The sequence below is a fragment of the Numida meleagris genome, chromosome 5 (assembly GCF_002078875.1).
Source record: "Numida meleagris isolate 19003 breed g44 Domestic line chromosome 5, NumMel1.0, whole genome shotgun sequence".
In the NCBI taxonomy this organism is placed as follows: domain Eukaryota; kingdom Metazoa; phylum Chordata; class Aves; order Galliformes; family Numididae; genus Numida; species Numida meleagris.
The window spans coordinates 25,463,787-25,484,458 of NC_034413.1; the positions used below are offsets into that span (position 1 = coordinate 25,463,787).

At 38.2% G+C, this 20,672-nt stretch overlaps 1 protein-coding gene across 2 annotated transcripts in view; it reads left to right on the forward strand.

Annotated features, from left to right (window-relative positions):
* Positions 1-20,672, forward strand: part of NRG3 (neuregulin 3) — a 372,923-nt gene that overhangs the window by 139,829 nt on the left and 212,422 nt on the right. For both annotated transcript variants that reach the window (XR_002439460.1, XM_021399412.1), the window contains exon 2: positions 17,868-17,997. Coding sequence is in view for 1 of the 2 variants with exons in the window: in XM_021399412.1 (XP_021255087.1) it covers positions 17,868-17,997 (130 nt within the window). In the remaining variant the exon portion in view is untranslated. The remainder of the gene's footprint in view (positions 1-17,867; positions 17,998-20,672) is intronic.

The following is a 20,672-nucleotide window of genomic DNA, read 5'->3' on the forward strand; positions in this document are numbered from 1 at the left end:
ACTCAGAATTCCCACAACTCCTTTAGAGCTACACGGCTTGCAGACACCCATGTGCTGTGTCTTGCTGTACTCTCAAGCTGCCACCTTGCACAAATTCTACATGTAGTGAACGTACGGGGTTGGACAACAAAGACTTGATGTGATCACTTTATCTGGGAAGTCCTAGTTATCCAGTAAGAAGAAAATTAGGTAGCAGGAACTATTGTCTGGATGTTGGAGGATACTGAGGCAGTAGCAAGAGAAAATGCATGAACATCCTGAACAACAATGAAACATATTCAAAGAAAATAGAGTAGCTGGCAAATGGAAAGATGCAAGCTGCCAAAAGGGAAGTAAAACAGTATTTTCACCATCTCAGTTGTGTTTTTTTATTAATAGATATGTATTTTTAGTCACCAGATGCCTGCTGGGTTGTTAATGCTAACTGGATAATCTGAAGACTATTCTGGCTTGTTCCAATTTAGCCTGTCTTCCAGTGCCTTACAGGGGCTATTGCAGCAAAAATGAGATTAGCTTGGAAGAAAGAAATTCTGTCTGCATCCTTGCCTGGATCTGCACGTATGTGCATCTTGTACGTGCCATTGACTGTTTAAGGAAGATGGCACAGGATCTGTTGAACAGCTTTGGTACTAATGAAGCATTTTCCTAACTAAAAGATGGCTAATTCAATCCAACAGGCTATTGAAGCCAAAATTTTTCACTTGCTAACATTCCAGAGAAACTGGGATTGTGTGCTTTTGTTTCCCTGTCTCCCAGTGTTTCTCATCTTTTGCTCAGGTTTTAATTGAGTCCAAACCATCACACGTCATCTGCTTTTTCTGAGTGCATTCAGTCTAAATTCAGTGATACCAGAAAGAAACTGAGCACTGAAGCAATGCAAAAGACGCTCCTATAACAAATAGATACAGATTCAAATTGAACTGACTTGGAATTTCAGTTGGAATGAGTACTTTTAACCCAGACTTAGCTGTTTAGGAGAGAGTTTGGATATTTATGTATCTATGTGTTCATATATATATATACACGTACATAACATTAATCTCATATCAGATTGGTTTTGTTGGTAAGTGTAATTGGAGAAAGCAGTGATACGCTTGCTGGAGTTTAAGTGGAAGCTTCTACTTGTGGAATTATATTGTATGTTGATATAAAAAGTTAAAATCTGTACATAAATATTGGATTCTTAAGTGTGTACCTGCTAATTCAATGCTTGATGAAGTAGCATTTCATGATTTATACTTCTACAGTCTTGAGGCAATCCAAGTTGCATTTCTGCTATGTAAAAGATTTAAACAAAGATTTTATTTTTTTAAATTTCAATATTTCCTGAAAAGACTTGTCTTGCCTGTTTCATGGGCATACTTTCTTTGGGCACTCTGCCTTGTCTGTTAGATTTCTTCCTCATTTTTTCTCCTCCATCCTGTTTTATGTTGCTTTTCAAATTTGCTACCATAAGTCATATAAATCTGAGGAAATCATGCATTGTCATCTGACTTTTTTTCTCTTTCATTTCCTGTGCCTCTCATTCCACCCTCATTTCTGTTATCCTTGGCCAGAACTTGCACAAATAAACCTATCTCTGCCTTGTGAAAATTTACATAGGCAGACAGTTGGGCAGATGGCCTGTAGAGGAAATCATCTTCACGTTTCCTTGGGAATAGCTGAGAAGCAAATGTATCTTTGTTAGGGCAGGCATTTATCTTGCTTTGCCCAGTGCATGGGCTATGTGATAAATAGCTGTGAAGGACCACTGTCTGAACCCACTCTCCTTGATCTTTAAAGCCTCAAATATTTAAGTGTGTCTGTATTGGAGAATTTCATGCTCCCCTATGACTTGAGCAACATTACTTGAGAGCTGCTTGCTAAACAACATGGCTGGAAAAGGAGGGAGAGAAATGCTGTGCTCCACAAGTGTTTGTGTCTGAACTTTTTGCCACAAACTCAAAATGGGATCCTGCTGGAGGAATCATCTCCTTTGAACTTCTGACAAAGATTACTGCAGTATTTTGAAGCCAGCTTCTTTATCAGATGATTTATCTTTTTGTTGTCCTTTTCTTCACTTCCAAGAGTAGCAGTTGTGCTCTCCAGAGGGGATATTACTAGGATTTTTGCTACTGCCGCCAAAAATGTTCTGGCACAAAATTGTTGTCTGAGTCAGCTTTGTAACGTGACAAATTCTGAGACAGCTGCAGCAATGCTATGTTAGCTGCCTACTGGGCAGCTTCAGAACAGACGATAAATCTCCTACTAGTTATGAAATGTCATTAAAATAGCTCAACACAATGGTTGGCTGTGAAATATTGTGCTTATTTTTCTGGTTAACAGGTTGAAGGATTTACAAGTGATGTAAGTGAGATCAGTTATTTGGTAGTAGCTATGTGTGTTCTCTGTATTTTAGCACTAAATAAGAATCAGATCCATCAAAAGAGGATGAGGGACTTTTTGTTACCTTTTATTACTCAGTTATCTGTTAATTGCTTATACCGCAGGCTCATATTCCGTTGATCACAGCTGTCGCTTCTGTGTATTTCTCTCCAGTTTCATAGCACTAGAGCAGTGAATATGATGAGTTTTCTGATTGAGAGATTGTAAAATGATGTCAGGTTGCCAACGGAGGTGTTCAGTGTTGCGTTTACAAAACTGGACGTCTGTTGCTATAGTCTTGTAAATCTGGAGGCATTATTAATGCTACAGTCTGTAACTTAAAGTTGTAGTTTAATTGGCCTTTTCTTTACCAAGCTAATATCTTCAATCAACCAGAGCCTGCAGTCCTACTTTCTGTCTCATTATGTTCTGTTCCTGTGCCCCAGCCTACATTTAATTTGCACAGGAGTGGAAATGAAGTTGTCAGTGCCATCTTGCAGCTACTCTCCTCCCCCTTGCTTTAGCTGTATTAGACACCAACGGTGCTGATTTGTTGAACTTCAAGCTGTTTTGTTTAGCGGTGGCAAGCTGACTGCTTTGCAACCACCGGACTGGTACAGTGAGACACAAAACGCATGTGATATTGCCCAAGGTAGGAGATACGATTTCAATTTCAACTGTATACTGAATTAATACAAGTAGTAAAACAGCTAACAAGGATAAATGCTTGGGTTAGCACTTAATTGATTCATCAGTGCAAGAAAACTAAGAAAGATGTTTTCTGCTTATAAGATTATTTTCTTCCAAAGATGCTTTTATTGATAAATGCTTTCTACAATTGTGTATAGTTTGTGTTGTCTAAACCAATTAATTACGGCATGGAAAGGTCTGAAGGATGAGGCTGGATCTTAATATTTCTTAGAGGGAGAGGAGAAGCTGTTACAAATTTCATTCCTGTTCTTTCCTGGTGTGAGAAATAATGCATTTCACAAAATATGAGATCAAATGGTAAGTATTTGCGGCATGCAAATTTATTGTTTCTGTATTAACCTTTGTTTTACCCTTTTTTATGTGAAAGTAATGGTCAGTTTGTTCTATCTCACTGTTTGTGTTATAGATTGGGGTTTCTGTAGCACAGGAATTTATACTGTTAGAAACCTTTTTTTTCTGAATATTATTGGAGGGAGAGATTGACTACTTCATTTCCTCCCCTCTATTACACTTATTTATCAGGCAAATATTTTTTTACAATTTAAAAAAAAAGGGGGGGGGAAGGGGCAGAATATAAGGCCTGCAAAATTCCTCTAGCTGTTAATGAATAGGAAAATAATCTGAGTGTTTTCAAGAATTTTAAAATTGTAGTTGCAATAGTCCTCAGGAATATTTTTTTTTTATTCACACTCAAATAGGGACATAGTAGGTGGGCATGGTGGAGGTGGGCTGATGGTTGGACTTGATCTTACAGATCTTTTCCAGCTTTAATGATCGAATGATTCTGTGCCCTGTTCAGGCTGACTAGTGTATCTAGTAAGTTAATTCATACCAAATCAAGCAGATTACTCTCCGTAAGCTTTTTTACAGTTTATATTTAGTGTATAACACTATAGTATCATGCATGCCCACAGTTAAAGTTCTCTTGCTCAAAGCTGGATAGGATCAGTTAAAATTACTTAATTGAGCAGAGAATAAAGGATAGAATGCCCACAAGAAATTATAACCTCAAATTGTTCTGGCAGCAATAATTGGTGGTGGGATTTAATACTACCACCAAATTGAGTTGCTGTGTTCTTTCTACTATTTATGCCTGGAAGCGAAGTACAGGGATCTGTAGGTGCTGTAATGGTAACAAAAGCTCAGTGGCTTTTTTCCTCTTTTCTGGATGCATTTATACAATGCAAGAATGTCTGTGTATATAATAAAAACATTAGAAAATATTAAAAAAATAAATAGATGATAGCATGCTACTGTACATTCTTTAGGTCACTGAATATGCGCAGACTCTTTCTAGTGTTTCAGTGCTTCACATGCATCTGGTGCTGAGGTCTCTGAAGGAGCTAACAGAACGTGAAAGATGCAGAGAAGAGTTGCAGTGATGGTTTATTAACTTGTTGTCACTCCTGAAAGATTTAAAGAAGTTTCTTCTTGATTGTGGCAGGATATAGCTACTTTAGGGGTTACTAAATGTGGTAGGCAAATAATTCATGTATTAATTGTGTTTTGGATACTTTATCTTCTCAGTAGCTTTATATAAAGGAGCTGTGTTTGTATTTCTGCCTGCCAGCCAGCCTTGCTGTAAACCACCTGCATTCAAGGAGGAACATAATAGCATTAACTCTTAATATAAAATTAAAATTAATAGATTAAATTGTGGATTTTTAACTAGTAATTCTGTGTTTCTGTGAATTGCATCTTTTGAGACCTGCTCATCAAGTACCGAATCTATTAGATATAAGACCTGTGCTGCTTTTTTCAGAATGAGTATACTGACAGCCTATAATATTAGGTGTATAGAGCAAACTGGATGTATAGATGTCATGGTTTTGTGATTTTCGGTTATTGGTACTCCACATCATAACATCATGTAGTGAATGTACCTGGTTCTCAGAAGAGAAGGACTACTACATTCCCCACGGCACTTTGCTCCTCTGTTACCATTTTCCAGCCAGAGGGAAAAGATAAAAGCTCGCAGTATAAAAACTTGCAGATCACGAGACCTCGTTCCTTTTTCCGCCGTCTCTCATCTTGGCAGCACCTCGCTCTCCAGCTGTCTTATCGTCGGTAGTAGAGTAAGGCCTACCTTGATTTTGGGACATTCTCTCTCTCTCTGTATTGGATTTACCAGCTTAAATTGTAATTATATTGTATTATAGTATATTGTTTTGCATTCCGATATTTTATTTAGTAAATTAGTTTTGCTTCTCCTCAGATTGTTGCCGCTGTTCTTTGCTCTCAGGGCCATCTCCCTACCCTTTTCCCCTTTCCCCTTTTCCCGGGACGTGGGCCCTTGGGTCCCCCGTCCCCTTTGTCACGGAATCGGGCCTAACGCCTGTAAACCATTGACAATAGAGCATGCTTTCAAATGTCACTTTATATAGAGCACTGTGGCTTGTGGAAATGGAGGGGGAAAGCAGTGGCTCTGAGTATAATTCGTAGTTTACCTTATTGTCCACCACTTGTGTTGGTGGCTGTGGGCCTACAAGGACCATGTCTCCACAGAAACCTCTTGCTTTATAGTTGTGAACCTCATGTCTTCTCTTCTCTTTACTCCTCTGTTCTTAGTTAGCAAGATACATATTTAGATATAGGTATATAGAGATATCAATCTATGTATATATTTATATTTTATATCTATAGGTTTATTCCACTAATACTCTCCACTCTGATTGTAAGAACTCAAGCCAAGAGTTTTCAGCTATTTTAAGCTCCTTTTGAACCAACTTAATACATTGCAGAGTTTAGCAGAAAAAGCTGTCTCAGATATTAGGCAATGACTTCGGTTTGAATCACAGAAATGGAATGTTGTTTTGCTTATGTTAAGCTAAGATGAAATAATTGTACAGGTGTTGTGCTAGCAGGTACAGTGCCCCTAACATTCCTAACTGAACTCAGTCCTAACCAGAATGCTTTAGTGGGAAGCTGTGGTTGCCCACTTGAGAAGCCCATTGCATGTCTGTTCTTCATCACAGTTCCCTGGCACTCTGCTTCAATGAAACACTGTGGAATTACCATACAAAGTTGAAAGTAATTTACCTTTCTATCTTATTTGCATTGGGAAGTGCTGTGCTATAGAACTGAGCAGTTTACTGTTGTGTGCTGGCAGTAAGGTCAAGAGGATTCACAGCACATGCGCTCCTCTCAGTTCCACATCATCGCCAGGTAGAAATACATTCAGATCAACTGTACATGCTAACAGACCAGGGACTCCTGCAAATGCACTGTACATTCTCAAGTCTATCCCCTTTCTGTTCTAGAAGACTAAATTAGAAGAATAAAGAGGAAATAAGATTATATGTATGTAATAATATATATAAAATGAAGACATCGATTTCTTTATGAAAGGAAATTCTGAGAATACCATCAATGTTTCATAGCCTGACCTTGTATCTCTGCATCACAAATATGTCAAAATGATAAATGCAATAATGAATAACTTTCAGGTTGCCTACCTTGGAATAATGCATAAGGTTTGAGTTAAAATTGCATTTCGTATTTCTTTCACTTTTATTCAGTGCATTATTTGACATACTTGAGTTCCTTGGAGAAAGTCACACACACTAGTAATAGCTTCTTGATAATTAATATTTTCACATTACCAAGTTGATTTTTTTCCCTATATAACTAGTAAAATCCTTTTATTTCCATTATATATCTATTTTTAGCCTACAATACTTTGTCATTTTCTAGAAATGATTCATAAAATATCTAAAGCATATTACTGAGTAATTCCTGTACAACTTTAAGGAAATTGCAAATGATCCAAATGAACTATAAAATCACACAATGCTTTGTTTCCAGAACTTTCTAATAGTATTTTATATAAAGACTTGAAAATATTCATTATTGCAGATCTTTCCCAGAAGAAAAGGAAGTTTGCTTTAGTGTGGGTGATGTTTGCTGTATCACTATGGAATGCTGTCTAATTGCAGTTTGCCATTACTTCACAAAAGCGTTGCCTACCCGGCTGCAACCTGTGACGTGATTACTGAGTAAGGATAAAAAGCATTGGAGAGGCCTGAGTGGGTGAAAGAAAAGTAATTTCTGTCAGTGAATACCTGTTCAAGTATTCATTGCTATTAGGTTAAGAAATCTTGAAAGCAGAATTTGCACTGTGCCCATTGCCTACAAGAATATTGAATCATAGAATCATAGAATGGCCTGGGTTGAAAAGGACCTCAAAGATCATCGAGTTTCAACCCCCCTGCTGAGTGCAGGATCGCCAACCACTAGACCAGGCAGCCCAGAGCCACATCCAGCCTTGCCTTGAATACCTCCAGGTACAGGGCATCCACAACCTCCTTGGACAACCTGTTCCAGTGCGTCACCACCCTCTGTGTGAAAAACTTCCTCCTAATATCTAACCTAAATCTCCCCTGTCTCAGTTTAAAACCATTCCCCCTTGTTCTGTCACTGTCCATCCTCATAAACAATAGTTCCCCCTCCTGTTTATATGCTCCCTTCAAGTACTGGAAGGCCACAATGAGGTCCCCCCAGAGCCTTCTCTTCTTCAAACTAAACAAGCCCAGTTCCCTCAACCTTTCCTCTTAGGAGAGGTGATCCAGCCCTCTGATCATCTTAGTTGCCCTCCTCTGAACTTGTTCCAAGAGCTCCATGTCTTTCTTGTGCTGGGGCCCCCAGGGCTGGACACAGTACTCCAGATGGGGCCTCACAAGAGCTGAGTAGAGGGGGACAATCACCTCCCTCTCCCTGCTGGCCACTCCTCTTTTAATGCAGCCCAGAACATAGTTGGCCTTCTGGGCTGCAAGCACACACTGCTGGCTCATGTCCAGCTTCTTGTCCACCAGGACCCCCAAGTCCCTCTCCGTAGGGCTGCTCTCAAGGATTTCTTCCCCCAGGTTGTATAAATACCTGGGATTGCCCTGGCCCAAGTGCAGCACCTTGCATTTGGCCTTGTTGAACCTCATTAGGTTCATTGCATCCTTTTGTACTCAGCAGTAAAGTCCCCTTTGCTCTTCTGAGAAATGGTTTGGGCTTATCCCCAGACTCAAACACCGTATCTCATTTTCACAGCATTTTGGAAAGTTCTTTAAGGTCATTACAGTCATTAAAAAATGAAGCGTTACAACAACAGTTGCTATTCTTTATTTGGGATATATTGAAATCTGAAAAGCACATTTCATTTCTACTGAGAAACTGTTCCATACATCAATGAAACTATTTCTGTTTTGGTTGTGTAGCATTTGGTTTGGGTTTTCTTAATAGTTCCCAGGGTATTGTCTTATCTATTATCAGCTGGACATAAGGGGGCAGAAATGTCCTAGTGAGAGTGATGGGGCACTGCAGCAGGATACCTGCTCTTAAAATCAAAGCTAGCCCTGCTTTGAGCAGGGAGTCTGGTTGGATCCCTCAAATTAAAATTCTGTATCAATTTGTAGAAAAACTTGCAGGCTCAGTTTGCTGAAAAATCAGAAATCATTTTTACATCTAACTTTTTTGATTTTATAAAATTCTTAAGTGGCAGTTGGGTGGCATTTTTTGGTTGTTTTTCTTTAAGAACTTATTTGAGGTTTCTCGTCTGTGGGGAAGTAACTTGACTTAATTTGAAGACAGGGCAGCAAAGCAAAAGCAGGCCAGCAGCATGCGATGGATGGTAAAGGTCAGGCAAGGTAAGCTCTGGTTGCTGGGACTGCTTCAGTGTTTGGGAGCTTTCTGCTAGGGTCAGCAATTAGCAACGTTGGAGACATCTATAAAGTGAAGCAGCTGGGAAGGGGCACCAGAACTTCAGAGCTGTACAAAAACTCAGGAATAATGCTAGGAATAGAGCCTCCTCTTCCTGCTTGTACTCCCTCCTCCCTCTGCTGGTGCTTCCACCTCCTCCTGAGCCCCACAGAAAATCTCTTCTCTCTCTGCTGCCCTCAGCCCTGTGCTGGGGAGAGGGCTTCTTGGGTGTGATGGGAAATGGAAAAATCTCAGTTGCTTCAACCAGAAGAGAAGAATAAGTAATTAAGCTTTCATTTTATGCTGAGGTACGTTTAAATTGCATGACAATTTCTTTATTATACCGGGATCTGAACATTGCACAAATAATTTACAAAGTCTCTTACTTCTGTGAAAACTGCATAGCTTTGGAGTCTGCCTGATCCGGGGTGGTGACTCAAGTCTGTAGAATCAACTGCTGAAGGGTCAGTGCTGTGTTTTGATGGTCCTTACATATAAAGGATAATAACCAAGAAAATGGATTTGATTTTGTTGACTTCTGAACTTTTTTTCCACACTGAGATATTTCAGGCTTAAAAATAAAAGTGGAGGAAGCGTAAATGGTGTGGATGCTGCCTTCTGCTGCCTCTCTTAACTTGCTCTGAAGTTGGGCAAAGATCTTGACTGTCCCTGAGGCAATCTGGAGCAGCTTCATGCTTCCTCCTGGAGGAGAAATGCAAGCAGCAGTCTGTGCTGGATTAAAAAATAAAAATTAAGTCAGTGAGTCCAAGGGCTGCTGGTACTGGCTACATCTCCTCCCAGTGCTGCTACCTCTGAGCTGCAGCACGGATGGGGGCAGGTGGAACTGCATGTAACAGCACAAATGTAGATCTTGGGTCTCTGTCATCTGTCTCTCCTCTGATCCTTGCTTCACCAGCACAAGGAGAAGGCAGATGCTTGTGATGTAAGAAACAGAAATATTTAGGGCACTAATTTGGATTTTTTTTCTCTTTTTGCTATGTGTGATAATGGTTACAACCCCACTTTTAAACTTCACTGAGCTATTTAGATCTCTGCACTTCTCTTATATTTCCTTCTAAGTTGTCCATTGCAGTATACCAAATTTGAAAGTACAAAGTTCTGAAGGGCTTCAATAATTTATGAAGAACTCCAACTGAATCCAGTTAAAAGTAGCAGTCCTCCCGAAGTGATGAGATTTGAATTCTCTTGAGATCACTTGAAACTGAGAATGAAAAATAAAGGAAAATGATTTTTATTTAAGGCAACTTTTTTCATTTTTGGTGCTGTTCATGATAAATAATGATTAAGCTACAAACTAAAATTCTCTTCAGTACCCAAACTAAGCCCGAAATATTTCATCACAGACATCCTGATGCACTTTTCTGTAGATTTGATACACAAGGATTTATTTTTTTTTATTGCAGAGCACAGATGTAATATTATGCTTCCTTTCTTCTAGCATCTTTTAGTCTGTGCAGAACTGTTCTGTTTGCTTTTCTTTGAAGTTTTGATTGCATCAATGCATCAACTATATTTTGCATCCCAAAAAAATGTTTTGTTTTCATTTGCTCTAGTGCTTTTATGCTGGCCTGCAAGTCATTTAATTTTACTGTATTTCAGGTGCTCTATCTAGAGCTGGTTTTGCATCCATGGCAAGCCAAATCCATGACCCTTTTCGGTGCAGCAATGCTGTTTAAGCTCCAGCACTTTTGTTTCCTCTGGTGATGCCAGTACAGCTGGGCAGGTTTGAGGGGCAGTTGGGGTGAAAGGAGAGAGCAGCAGTGGAGGGTAACTGTAGGCACAATTTTGGCTAACCTGCTTCTTCACTGCATTCTTCTGTGAATTTAGTTCAGATCAATTAGTGAGAAGTTCTACAAAAGGCCACCTGAATACATGGCTGATTGGCAAAAGCACTCTGCACCTAGAGCTGCCATCATAGCTGTCGTGACTCAATTTAAAAAATGACTTTTTGCATTGAATGCTAAAGCCTTTTAGAGCTTTAGTCACTTCTGTTGCTGCATTGCCTAGATGCTGAACTTTAGAAAAACGCTTTGTGTCCTATGGGCTTTTTCCTGAACTATCTTGAATTTGTTCAGCTCTCACTAATTTCAGTGTGAGCCGTACAGGAGAATACAGTGAGTGATGTGCAGTTTTTCACGTACATACAGAAATTTCTTTGGTATACAGGATTCAGTGTTTAAATTCTGATAGAAGTGACCAGGTAACATGTTCTGAAGTGATGAGTTTATTTCCTTTTCTTATTTTGAGTTTCAGATGCAAGGTATAATGAGGTGGGTGTTTTCACAGATGTTTTCTTGGCTTATCTTTTTCCAGGTTGTGAAAACAAAGAGGTTTGCATTAAGCAAGCAGCTCTCTAGAGCACAGGATGCTTTATTAATGACATACTAGTAGCTTGAAAATCCTTTAATGCTTCAATTTCTCTAGGAATAATGCCTCCTATTTCTTTCCATGAAAGCTACAACAGATACAGAGAACTCAGTATTTGATAGACCAAATTCTTAGCTACAAAGTTAGCTACAAAATACTATTTTTCAAGTTAGTTACAGAATCACAGAATTGTAGGGGTTGGAAGGGTCTTCTGGAGCTCATTTAGTCTTACTCTCCTGCTAAAGCAGGTTCCCTACAGCGAGTAGCACAAGAAAGTGTCCAGGTGGGTTTTGAATATCTCAAGAGAAGGAGACACCTCCACCTCTCTGGGCAGCCTGTTCCAGTGCTCTGGCACTCACAGTAAAAAAAGTTATAGTGGAAATGTTAAGCTGTGGCCTTGAACCAGTGATGGAGCACCTGGTGGGAAGGCAGGGCCAACTCAGAGGAGCTCAGGTAAAAGCAATGCACCTGAGTGACCAGAAGGGGTGGAGCCAGGATCCACCCCTTCCCAGGCCTTATTTCAGGGTAGGTGGTGGAGGCAAGTGTGTCTTTTGCTGGAGATCCCTGCCTACCTGAGGCCTTCCAAATGTAAACAGCTCTTTTACTTCATTTCTGCACTTGTAGCTGCTGCGTTTGGGCTTGTTCTCATTTGCTGTAGCCTAAGACATTGCCACCCTGCTATTATTGGAGTACTTTCCATCCCATTATAGCATTGCGCTTCTGTGGAATTTCCTGTGTTCCAGTTTGTGCCCATTGCCCCTTGTTTCATCGCTGTGCACCACAGAAAAGAGTCTTGCCCTGTCTGCTTGACTCTTACACTTTAGATATAGTCACCACCTTTAGCTATGCATTGTCACTATTTTGTTCCACGTGGAGGAATTCAGTGACACTTTTGCTTCATATGCACTTCAATGTCAGTTGCCATTCTGTCAGACTTCCACTCTGCTGCCATGTGTTGCATGGCAGTGAAAGTAACAGAATATACCCAGAGAGGTGCTGGAAGCCCTGTCTGTGGAGGCACTCAAGGTCAGGCTGAACCAGGCTCTGAGCAACCTGATCTAGCTATGGATGTCCCAGTTCATTGTAGAGGAGTTGGACTAGGTGACCTTTAAAGGTCCCTTCAAACTTTGAGGATTCCATGATTCTCTGTTTGCTGATGGTTCAGCCTCTGCTGCCATACCACCAACATGCATCTCTGGTGTAGCGGGCCAACATAATAAATAAGGAGATTTTACTTTCAGTAATTTTCAGTACTTTGTAGACTACTTTCGTGATATGAACGTATCTTGTTAGAAGGTGCTCTTTTTTTAGTAGGTTTTGTTTTGGTAACTGGAGTTGTGTGGTAGGAGGAAATCTAATTTTTTTGGCTTTCTTTTTAGTAGTACATTTAAAAATGTGATCACTGATTTAAAATAAGCACCTCACTTCTTTTAGTTATATCAGTCAACAGTTCATAGAAATCATCGGTTACGGATAGATAACAGAATTTGATAATTAGTTGATATTTAATGTATAAAGCTGATTGTTATAAATTAGACCGCATCAAATCAAATCATAGAAAAATATTTATTAATTCGAGTAAGCAAAAACACAAGCAAAACGCTGCGCTGGGCGGCTGGGAAGTCACAACTTCCGCAACAGCACGCAATCTGAGCGGGGTTTGAGTCCCGCCTTTTATACAGTCCTTAGTTCCTGTATACGTGACCTTCCAGTGTATGTGGGCCGTTGCTAGGGGGTCGGTGTCTGGGATAAGGTTCGTAGTTATCTTCACCGCTTCCAGCGGTTCCGTTGTTGTAACATTGTTTATGTTTCCTGATGTCCTGACAAGGGGGCTTCTTACAAAGCAGTCCTCGATTTGCCTAACAATTATCACCATATCAGGATGTTTGCCCGCAGCCTGTACACCCAACGGCCAGGTCGTTAGCACTTCCCTTTACAATGAACAAACGACTTTACGTCTTATCACACTGATGATACACAAGAGTAAGTGAAAACAAGCAGTGTTTTTCAAGCAGTCTTTCAGTGTGTAACCTCTAGCATGGAACCTGTATTTAAATACTCCTTTCTAATGCACTAGGTTGCTGCCATACCCGCATTAGTAAATGTTACTCTGAAGCTATGAGACTTGCATGCCTGTCCACTAATATCTTTAGAAAGGTTTAGCAGAATCTTTTCATTTCTTGTTTTCCTAGGTTTGGGTTTTTTTTTTTTTTGTCACTATATGCAGCTACAGCTGTGTATCTGGAAATGCTCTTTACAAGGAGTACGGGTATCTTTTTGGGTATCTGTATGGGTATCTTTTTTTAAATAGCGTCAAGAAAATTATTTGTTGTTTGAAATGTATCCAGTAACATCTGTTTCTAAATCCAGAATGTGCGAAGCTCAATGTGATGAGTGGAAATACTTGCTCCTACTACAGTCTACCTAGAAAAAGCTGCTGTGTATGTTACTGTTTTCCAGGATATTTTAAGTCTCACACTCTCTCTTTTCCTGCATTTGTCCTCTAATTACAGGTTTATTAGTGTCAGAGCTCAGTACTGGAAACAATGACTCTAGTAGCCTCGAAAGGGGGAGGTGGTATTTATAGTATCCATATTATGCCTTGTAGAGCATTCAATAGATTAGCTGTAATGAGTCATCCTGTCTGATATAAACATGGTGAAATGAATTAATGAGAGAACATAAAAATACAAAGTCGCTAACACATCTTTAGGTAGTAACAAAATAAAATAATACCTGAAAACTTTCTGATGGTATTGTCTTAAACACTCCCAGATGACTTCTCTTTTTCAGCCTCTCAAGGGATCTTCAAGCCTTCCTTTGAAACTTGAGATCTTGTTCACTTTGTTGTGACATCAGAGACATGGCAATGGTGTATCCAGTACTGGAGTAGGAGAGTCGCACATAAAGCTTTGTAGATAAAACGAGACAGTAAAAATAGAGTAAAAGTGCCTAGGCATTCTTTATTCCCTTTTAGTTAGATTCTGGCAGAAATCTATGACCCCTGCTGCTTTTACATGAAACGCTTGGACACTTAGCAATTGAAAAAAAAAAAAAAAGAGGTTGGAAGTGGGAAGAAAGACCTTAGGGGATTATGGATTTTTTGCATTTATGTGCTAAATTTAAGGACGTGTGAATGCTTAATAGAGGCTCCCTTTTGTTACCTGTAAACGTTTGAGTCTGGCACCCATGTGCAAAGACTATGAATAAATCAAGATGAAATAGTTTTGTGAATGCTTAGGTTTTATAGCTGATGAAAAGAGAATCCTTGAAAGAAATTCTGACTCTACAATAAAATGGTGGATACTTAGCTTCTAAAGGACAGGGCCATTGAAATGTCAATTGAGCAGTCAAACAAAACAAGAAGGAAAATAGGCTAAAATTTATTAGAAAAGGAATTGAGAAAACTAGGTAATCTCTACAGTGTTATCAATTGCTTTGTTCCTTCTGTCCTTCTGTTTAGGGCAAGTTTTTAGGTAGTAGTGGGAGTGAGAAACTTGTCCTTATGTTAACCTTCAAAGAGCTGTAGAGCTGTTTGCAAAATGGAAACAAACTCATTATTGATGATTAGAAATCTTACAAATTAAGGTTTTCCTTTCTTGTTTTCCTTTTCAAGGAAAGTGATTGTAATTCTTTGATTACTTTGAGAAAGTTTTGACTGCTCTGAAGAGCAAACAGTCTGTGGCAATGACTGGAGGTGTGTATGTGTCTGGTTCCATGCACATCTGCCTGGTTAGACTTGCACGAATAATTCTTAGACGAAATAATAAACTAAATGAAGCCATATGTCCACGGGCACTTCTTCCTGTGCAAAATGGCACGTGCTCAGCCTTAGCTCTGCTCTGACACTGCTGAATTGGTACCAGGTTCTGCTGGATACTTGATTTAATCTCGAGTAATACTGAACAGAGAATTGAATAAAGTAGTACCAAGCCTCTGAAGAATACATTTAATCTAAAACTTTAAAATGCTGACCTTGTCAAGGCAATTTTGAGTGGAAGAGAATCTTCTTTCTACTTTACTGCTGTGCTCTGAGAACTGGGTACTTCGCTGCTGCAGAGATGTGCTTTGGGGTACTGCATGCCTCCTTGTTTTTCCTCTTGGCCTTTGGGGACGTCTCAGATTGCTTTGGTCTATCTAATGTGACCACACTCGTAAGGGTATCTGCATGGATAGTTTTTCCAGAGCAGGCTGACAGATATAAGTGATCTGTTCTCTAAAGCATATGGAGCTGAGATGGTGCTCATCAAACACTTCTTGTTACCTTTGATAATCAGCATAATTAGCACAAGTGCTTGCAAATAATATTAACCTCAGTTTTACTCATTTAAAAGGAGTGGAAATATATCAGATTAGTGTTGTGTGTATAAATTTTTTAGACAGACTTTCAATGATAATGCAAATGTTCCTGCATGAAACTGACCTGAAAATGTGACTGGATGTTTATTTCTGTTATAAATTAGACTATATCAAATTGATCCGCAAAAAGATTTTATTAATTTGAGTAAGCAAAAACACAAGCAAAACGCAGCGCTGGGTGGCCAAGGAGTCACAGCTCCGCAAAATGGCGCGCGCCCTCTGTCCGCGATTCCCAGTTTTTATAGGCTCAGGTCGGCGAGGATTCCAGTATGTTCGTTCACCTTCTGCGGCTGCGCCTCCCTGTTGCTAGGTGTCGTCACAATCTTCCTCGTCCTGGGATTCGCTTGATCCGAGGTGAGGAGGCGAAGCAACGAAGCAGGGGGTTTGCGCTTTCGCAAGAGTTGTCACCAGATTAGGACACTTACCCACAGCCTGCAACACCAACCGCCAGACCAGCAGAGCTTCCCTTTCAATGAACAAACAATTATACAGCCTCAACCGCCAGACCAGGAGAGCTTCCCTTTCAATGAACAAACAATTATAACTTTATTACAATTTCTACCTGAAGATATTGTTGTTATATAAAACCTGATCATTCTTGAAATGTCAGCAGTCATGCTTGTCACTATTTGCATTTACGTACATCTCTTATTGTTTCCAAAATTCAATTTGATACATTCCACTACAGGGCTTGCTTGCAGACATTAAGGAAGAGTAGTTTTTTATAGCCTGTACCTCTTTCATAAGTTCCACTACTCTGCATTTCTGACAGCAAAGTAGCAGGGAGTATAGCAGGACCTCTCATTCTAAATCTGTGTAATTATTTAAAGGGAGAATGTTAATGTTTATTTCTTTTTTTTTTCTCCTAAGAACTTTGAACTAAAATACTTTCTCTCTGGGACTAGAGTGTGAATTATTTTCTTTCAAAAGTATTTTATTAATCTTCCTCCACTTAGGATGGGTGACAAGGAAACCTTTTAGTGCTATTTTCCTTAAAATACTCTAAGAATGAATAAATGGTTACTTTGCAAGCTTTTTGGAACGGAGGGGTTTTTGTGAAATATCATTCTTCGTAAACATGAAGAATAAACATGTAAATGTTTAAATAAACATTTAAGCTTATTCTTTTGAAGAAGAAAACAATCCATCTAATTATACTTTTTTTTAATACACAGTTATTTACCTGAATATACCTGCAAAATCATACATATTGATGTCTTCTTGTAATTCGGTGCTTTATTTTTCAGCTTTACTTAGTGGGTATTTACGTTGTCAGTTATAAGCAAAAAGAAAGTTAATGTTTCTGTAATTTTGAGTTTGCAGCGTCCTATGCGCATCAAACACAGCTTCACTCCTTTGGCAGTAAAAGAATATTCATGGTAGTCTTTATGATATGGTAAAATGTTCTCTTATAATTCCAGTATACTTTGGTATATTAGGTCTTGCTCCTTGTCCCAGCTAAGTCAGTAAGAATTGAGGTTTTGAGTAAAGATTCTGAATGAAGGACATCATCATCTACTTTGAAAATAGTGCTTCATTAGAAAATGCTGGCTTTAGTGAAGAGAACTGAAATGTGGTCAGTCAGACATCTTCCTCTGATAAGTTTGGTTTATTGTTGATTTATCCAGATGGATTGGAAAGGTAAAATAAATTAGAAGGCAGGAATGATGGCTTACTCTGACATGCTGATAGCCTATTCCAGATCTCATCATCTAACCATATATTCCAAATTTACTGGTAACAGACCATTCTGTAATCAACTTTTGTGATTGATGTGTCAAAATAGCATTGTCTGTAGGTTTTCACCTTTGATTTTTCTTTTGTTGCATGTTGTTTCTTGTATGTGTGTGTTTGTGAGAGAGTGAGGGTTTTTTTGTCAAGAAAAAGCTATGTATTTTATTTAAAACTGTATTGCTATATTAATATGAGAGTAAACCTTATCCATTCTTCTGGTTTTGAAAGAATTAATAGATGGAACTGCATTAATTTCTTCAACAGCACTGACAGTAATTGTTAAAAATGTGAGATGTAGGAAAAAATGTGTTCCTTTAACTTTTAGATGGCATGCTTTGGAAATTGGAAGTGGTTGGAAATTATACTCAATTTTGTTTCAATGTAGTTCCCTTTTTCTGCCAATATTTCCAACTGTGAGATTCCTTTTGTGAGTCTTTTGAGAAGCTTTATTGCAAAGAACGTTACCATCACATTGAAGTTTTCTTACCCTGTGGTGTTGCTGTATGGTAATTATTTAGACTGTCTTGATCAGTAGAAGTTATGGAGAGTACTTGTATGAAATTTAAAAACATTCAGTTTAAAAACATTTAGCCTTAAGACATTTCTTTCCTTTTTTTTTTCCATAGATACTACAACGTATTCCACTGAGCGATCTGAGCACTTTAAGCCATGCAAAGACAAGGATCTTGCATATTGTCTCAATGAAGGGGAGTGCTTTGTGATTGAAACATTAACAGGATCACATAAACACTGCCGGTAAGTAATTTGTTAAGTCATTTGTTTAAAGAAATAAAATGTATATCAATATTAACATTCTGAGGAGACAGCATTGGAGAAGAATAAGGATTTAGTCTTAGACTGTTACAAATACAAAGCAGTGGAATTTGCTTTTGATTGCCTTCCTCACCACTGTGGTGGTTTCTAGTTGCTTTATCTTTTTGCTGCTGTCTAGTATTTATAGATTAAAAAAAAGACTGTCATAAAAAGCAAGAGTTTGATTACTTCTATAGATACATCAACAGAACAGTGAGTACTTTTTGTAAGCAAGTAAGGAGTATTGGTTTTGTTTTTTTAACTTAGAATGGTCCTATGGTCTTCTAAATTCCAGAAGTATTTTTTATTTTTGGGTACTCAGAGTACAGCTTTAATAGTTGCTGTATACACTGTTATATTGTTTAAGAGATAGAAAGAGTTGTTCACTTAATAGTTTTAAGAATTTGGGTTTCTTAAATTATTTAAAGATAAAATGGACTGTGATGGCTGTCTGAAACTGATGGGTAGCCGTTCAACAGTTTTACACTGATGAACTTATGTTAATGTCTGTGAGAATCTTGAGTGTATGTTGAAGAATATCAGAAATGAAAACCAGATTGCCAAATAGGGTTTCCCTAGAGCTAGTGGCCAGTAAAGTGAACTGTGTTACAGAAGGTTGGTTTTTCTAATGTCCCTTAAAAATAAGAAAAAAGCTTCAGAACTATTCAAACAATCACTTAAATAAAAGTGATCCAAGATGAAATCCTGTATTTCTGATATTTTATTCTACTTTTAAGTTACGATACTTAACATACAACGGATGTATTTAAATGTATGCCTAAATGCTAAGCTGGCAGTCCAAATGTAGAGCGCTTCTCTGTGAGATAGAAATAAATGCCTAAGATGCTCAGAAGCTTTAGTGAATGATTTTGGACCTAAGCAGAAGTTCGGTCAGGTAGGAGAAGAAAATAACAAAATCGTTTGCACCTAGTTTGAAAGATTAATGCACGTCTGCTGACAGACATGAAGATTATTTCTAAGAATATTTTTAATTCTGTTCTATTTTTCCTATACAGTTGTATATGCTTTAGTGGTGATTTTCCCTCTTTTTCTGTTTTATTATGCCATGTTTATTTAATTGTGTCTTTAATTATGGAGAAATGATGACTTTTCAACTTTCATCATAAAAGTTTACAGGTATTGTTTTTTCAAAGCAAATATGTGTTTTTACTACTTATAAATGTCATGAACTATGAACAAGGAAATTTAATCGCTCAAACATCATTTGTTTTTAAATGTTTTTAAATGAAGATTCAAATTGGACAAACCAATATAGTTACATATACACTTATATAATATTATATAATTATATAATAATATATATATACACTTATATGACCAGGAAAAAATGAATATAAGAATTCATTAGTCTGATAAACTCATTAGGTAACTTTTGTGCACAGTTCTAGTAAACTTTATAGATTAGGCTGTCATGTCTGCAAGAGTACAATTTCATAAGAAATCTATCTTATTCTTGTTTGACTTTGAAGTTTTTTTTTCCATTGTTTGCATTTTCCAAATTGTTGTTAACTTGCTGAGATTCTAATGTTGCATTCTGTCTAATGGTTAGAGGCTTTTCCCTCTGGGCTTTTCCCCATAAGTAGGCCAGAATGTTGAGTTTTTGTTCTCTCCACCAGAGTGAAGTTTTTCATCATCTTCTTGTGTGTCATTTTTCCATAGGGAAATACAGGTATCCTCTGGGAATTTGTTAGCTCTGGCGTGTTGGAGACTTGTGTTGCTTGTACAAGTTTCCAACTCTGGCACAGACTCTGAGAATTAAACATCTGATTATTATAGAGGACACTTTGAAGCATGCAACATGAAAAGAAGTGTATATGGGAACAAAAATTGGTGTAGCAAAATAGGACACATCTTAAAATTTAAAAGGATTAAATTGGTTATAATGCTTTTGTTTGCATGAGCAGTGTGGACAGCTTGTTTGAAATCACTTTTATGGTACTGATATCTATGTCACTAATCACTTTTAGAACAATTTACTTAGAATCAGATTATCATGATGTTCAGTTTGTAGAGAAACTATTTAATTCAACCTTCAAATCCTTTATCTAGATCAATAGCAGACTGTCTTTCTCAGAACCAGTGCTGTAGTGCACAGGATACAGGAGTTTCCTATCTGCAGCTTAGAACTGTGCTCTGAAGTAGCAGCTAGAGCAGTCTCATACAGAAAAAAAAAAAAAAAAAACATTGCTAATGTCCTCAAGCTACAGGAAAAAAAAAAAAGTAATTTTCACTGAGAATGAAAGGGTTATGGAATTCCCCTTCCAATTAAAAGCACCATTTGAATACAGAATTATGAAGACTTAGAGTGTGAAATGATACTTTGTTCTTAAAATCAAGTGGCATTGTATATTCTCATCAAGAGTTTGATTTCTGCATCTGTTCTGGGAAAGAGCACCAGTTTACTGAAAAGGGAATTTGCCATGTGGAACAGCTGCAGGCGGAAGACATTGATGTAGCAAAAAACTTGAGTCGTGTTGAAAGAGTATAAGTAGATGATGTGCTTAAGCAGTTGTGCAGTCATTCCTGTGTGTGTGTATGAGGACATGTGAATTATTGTTAAAGCGAAAAAGAGTTTGACTGGGGATGTAAAATGGTAG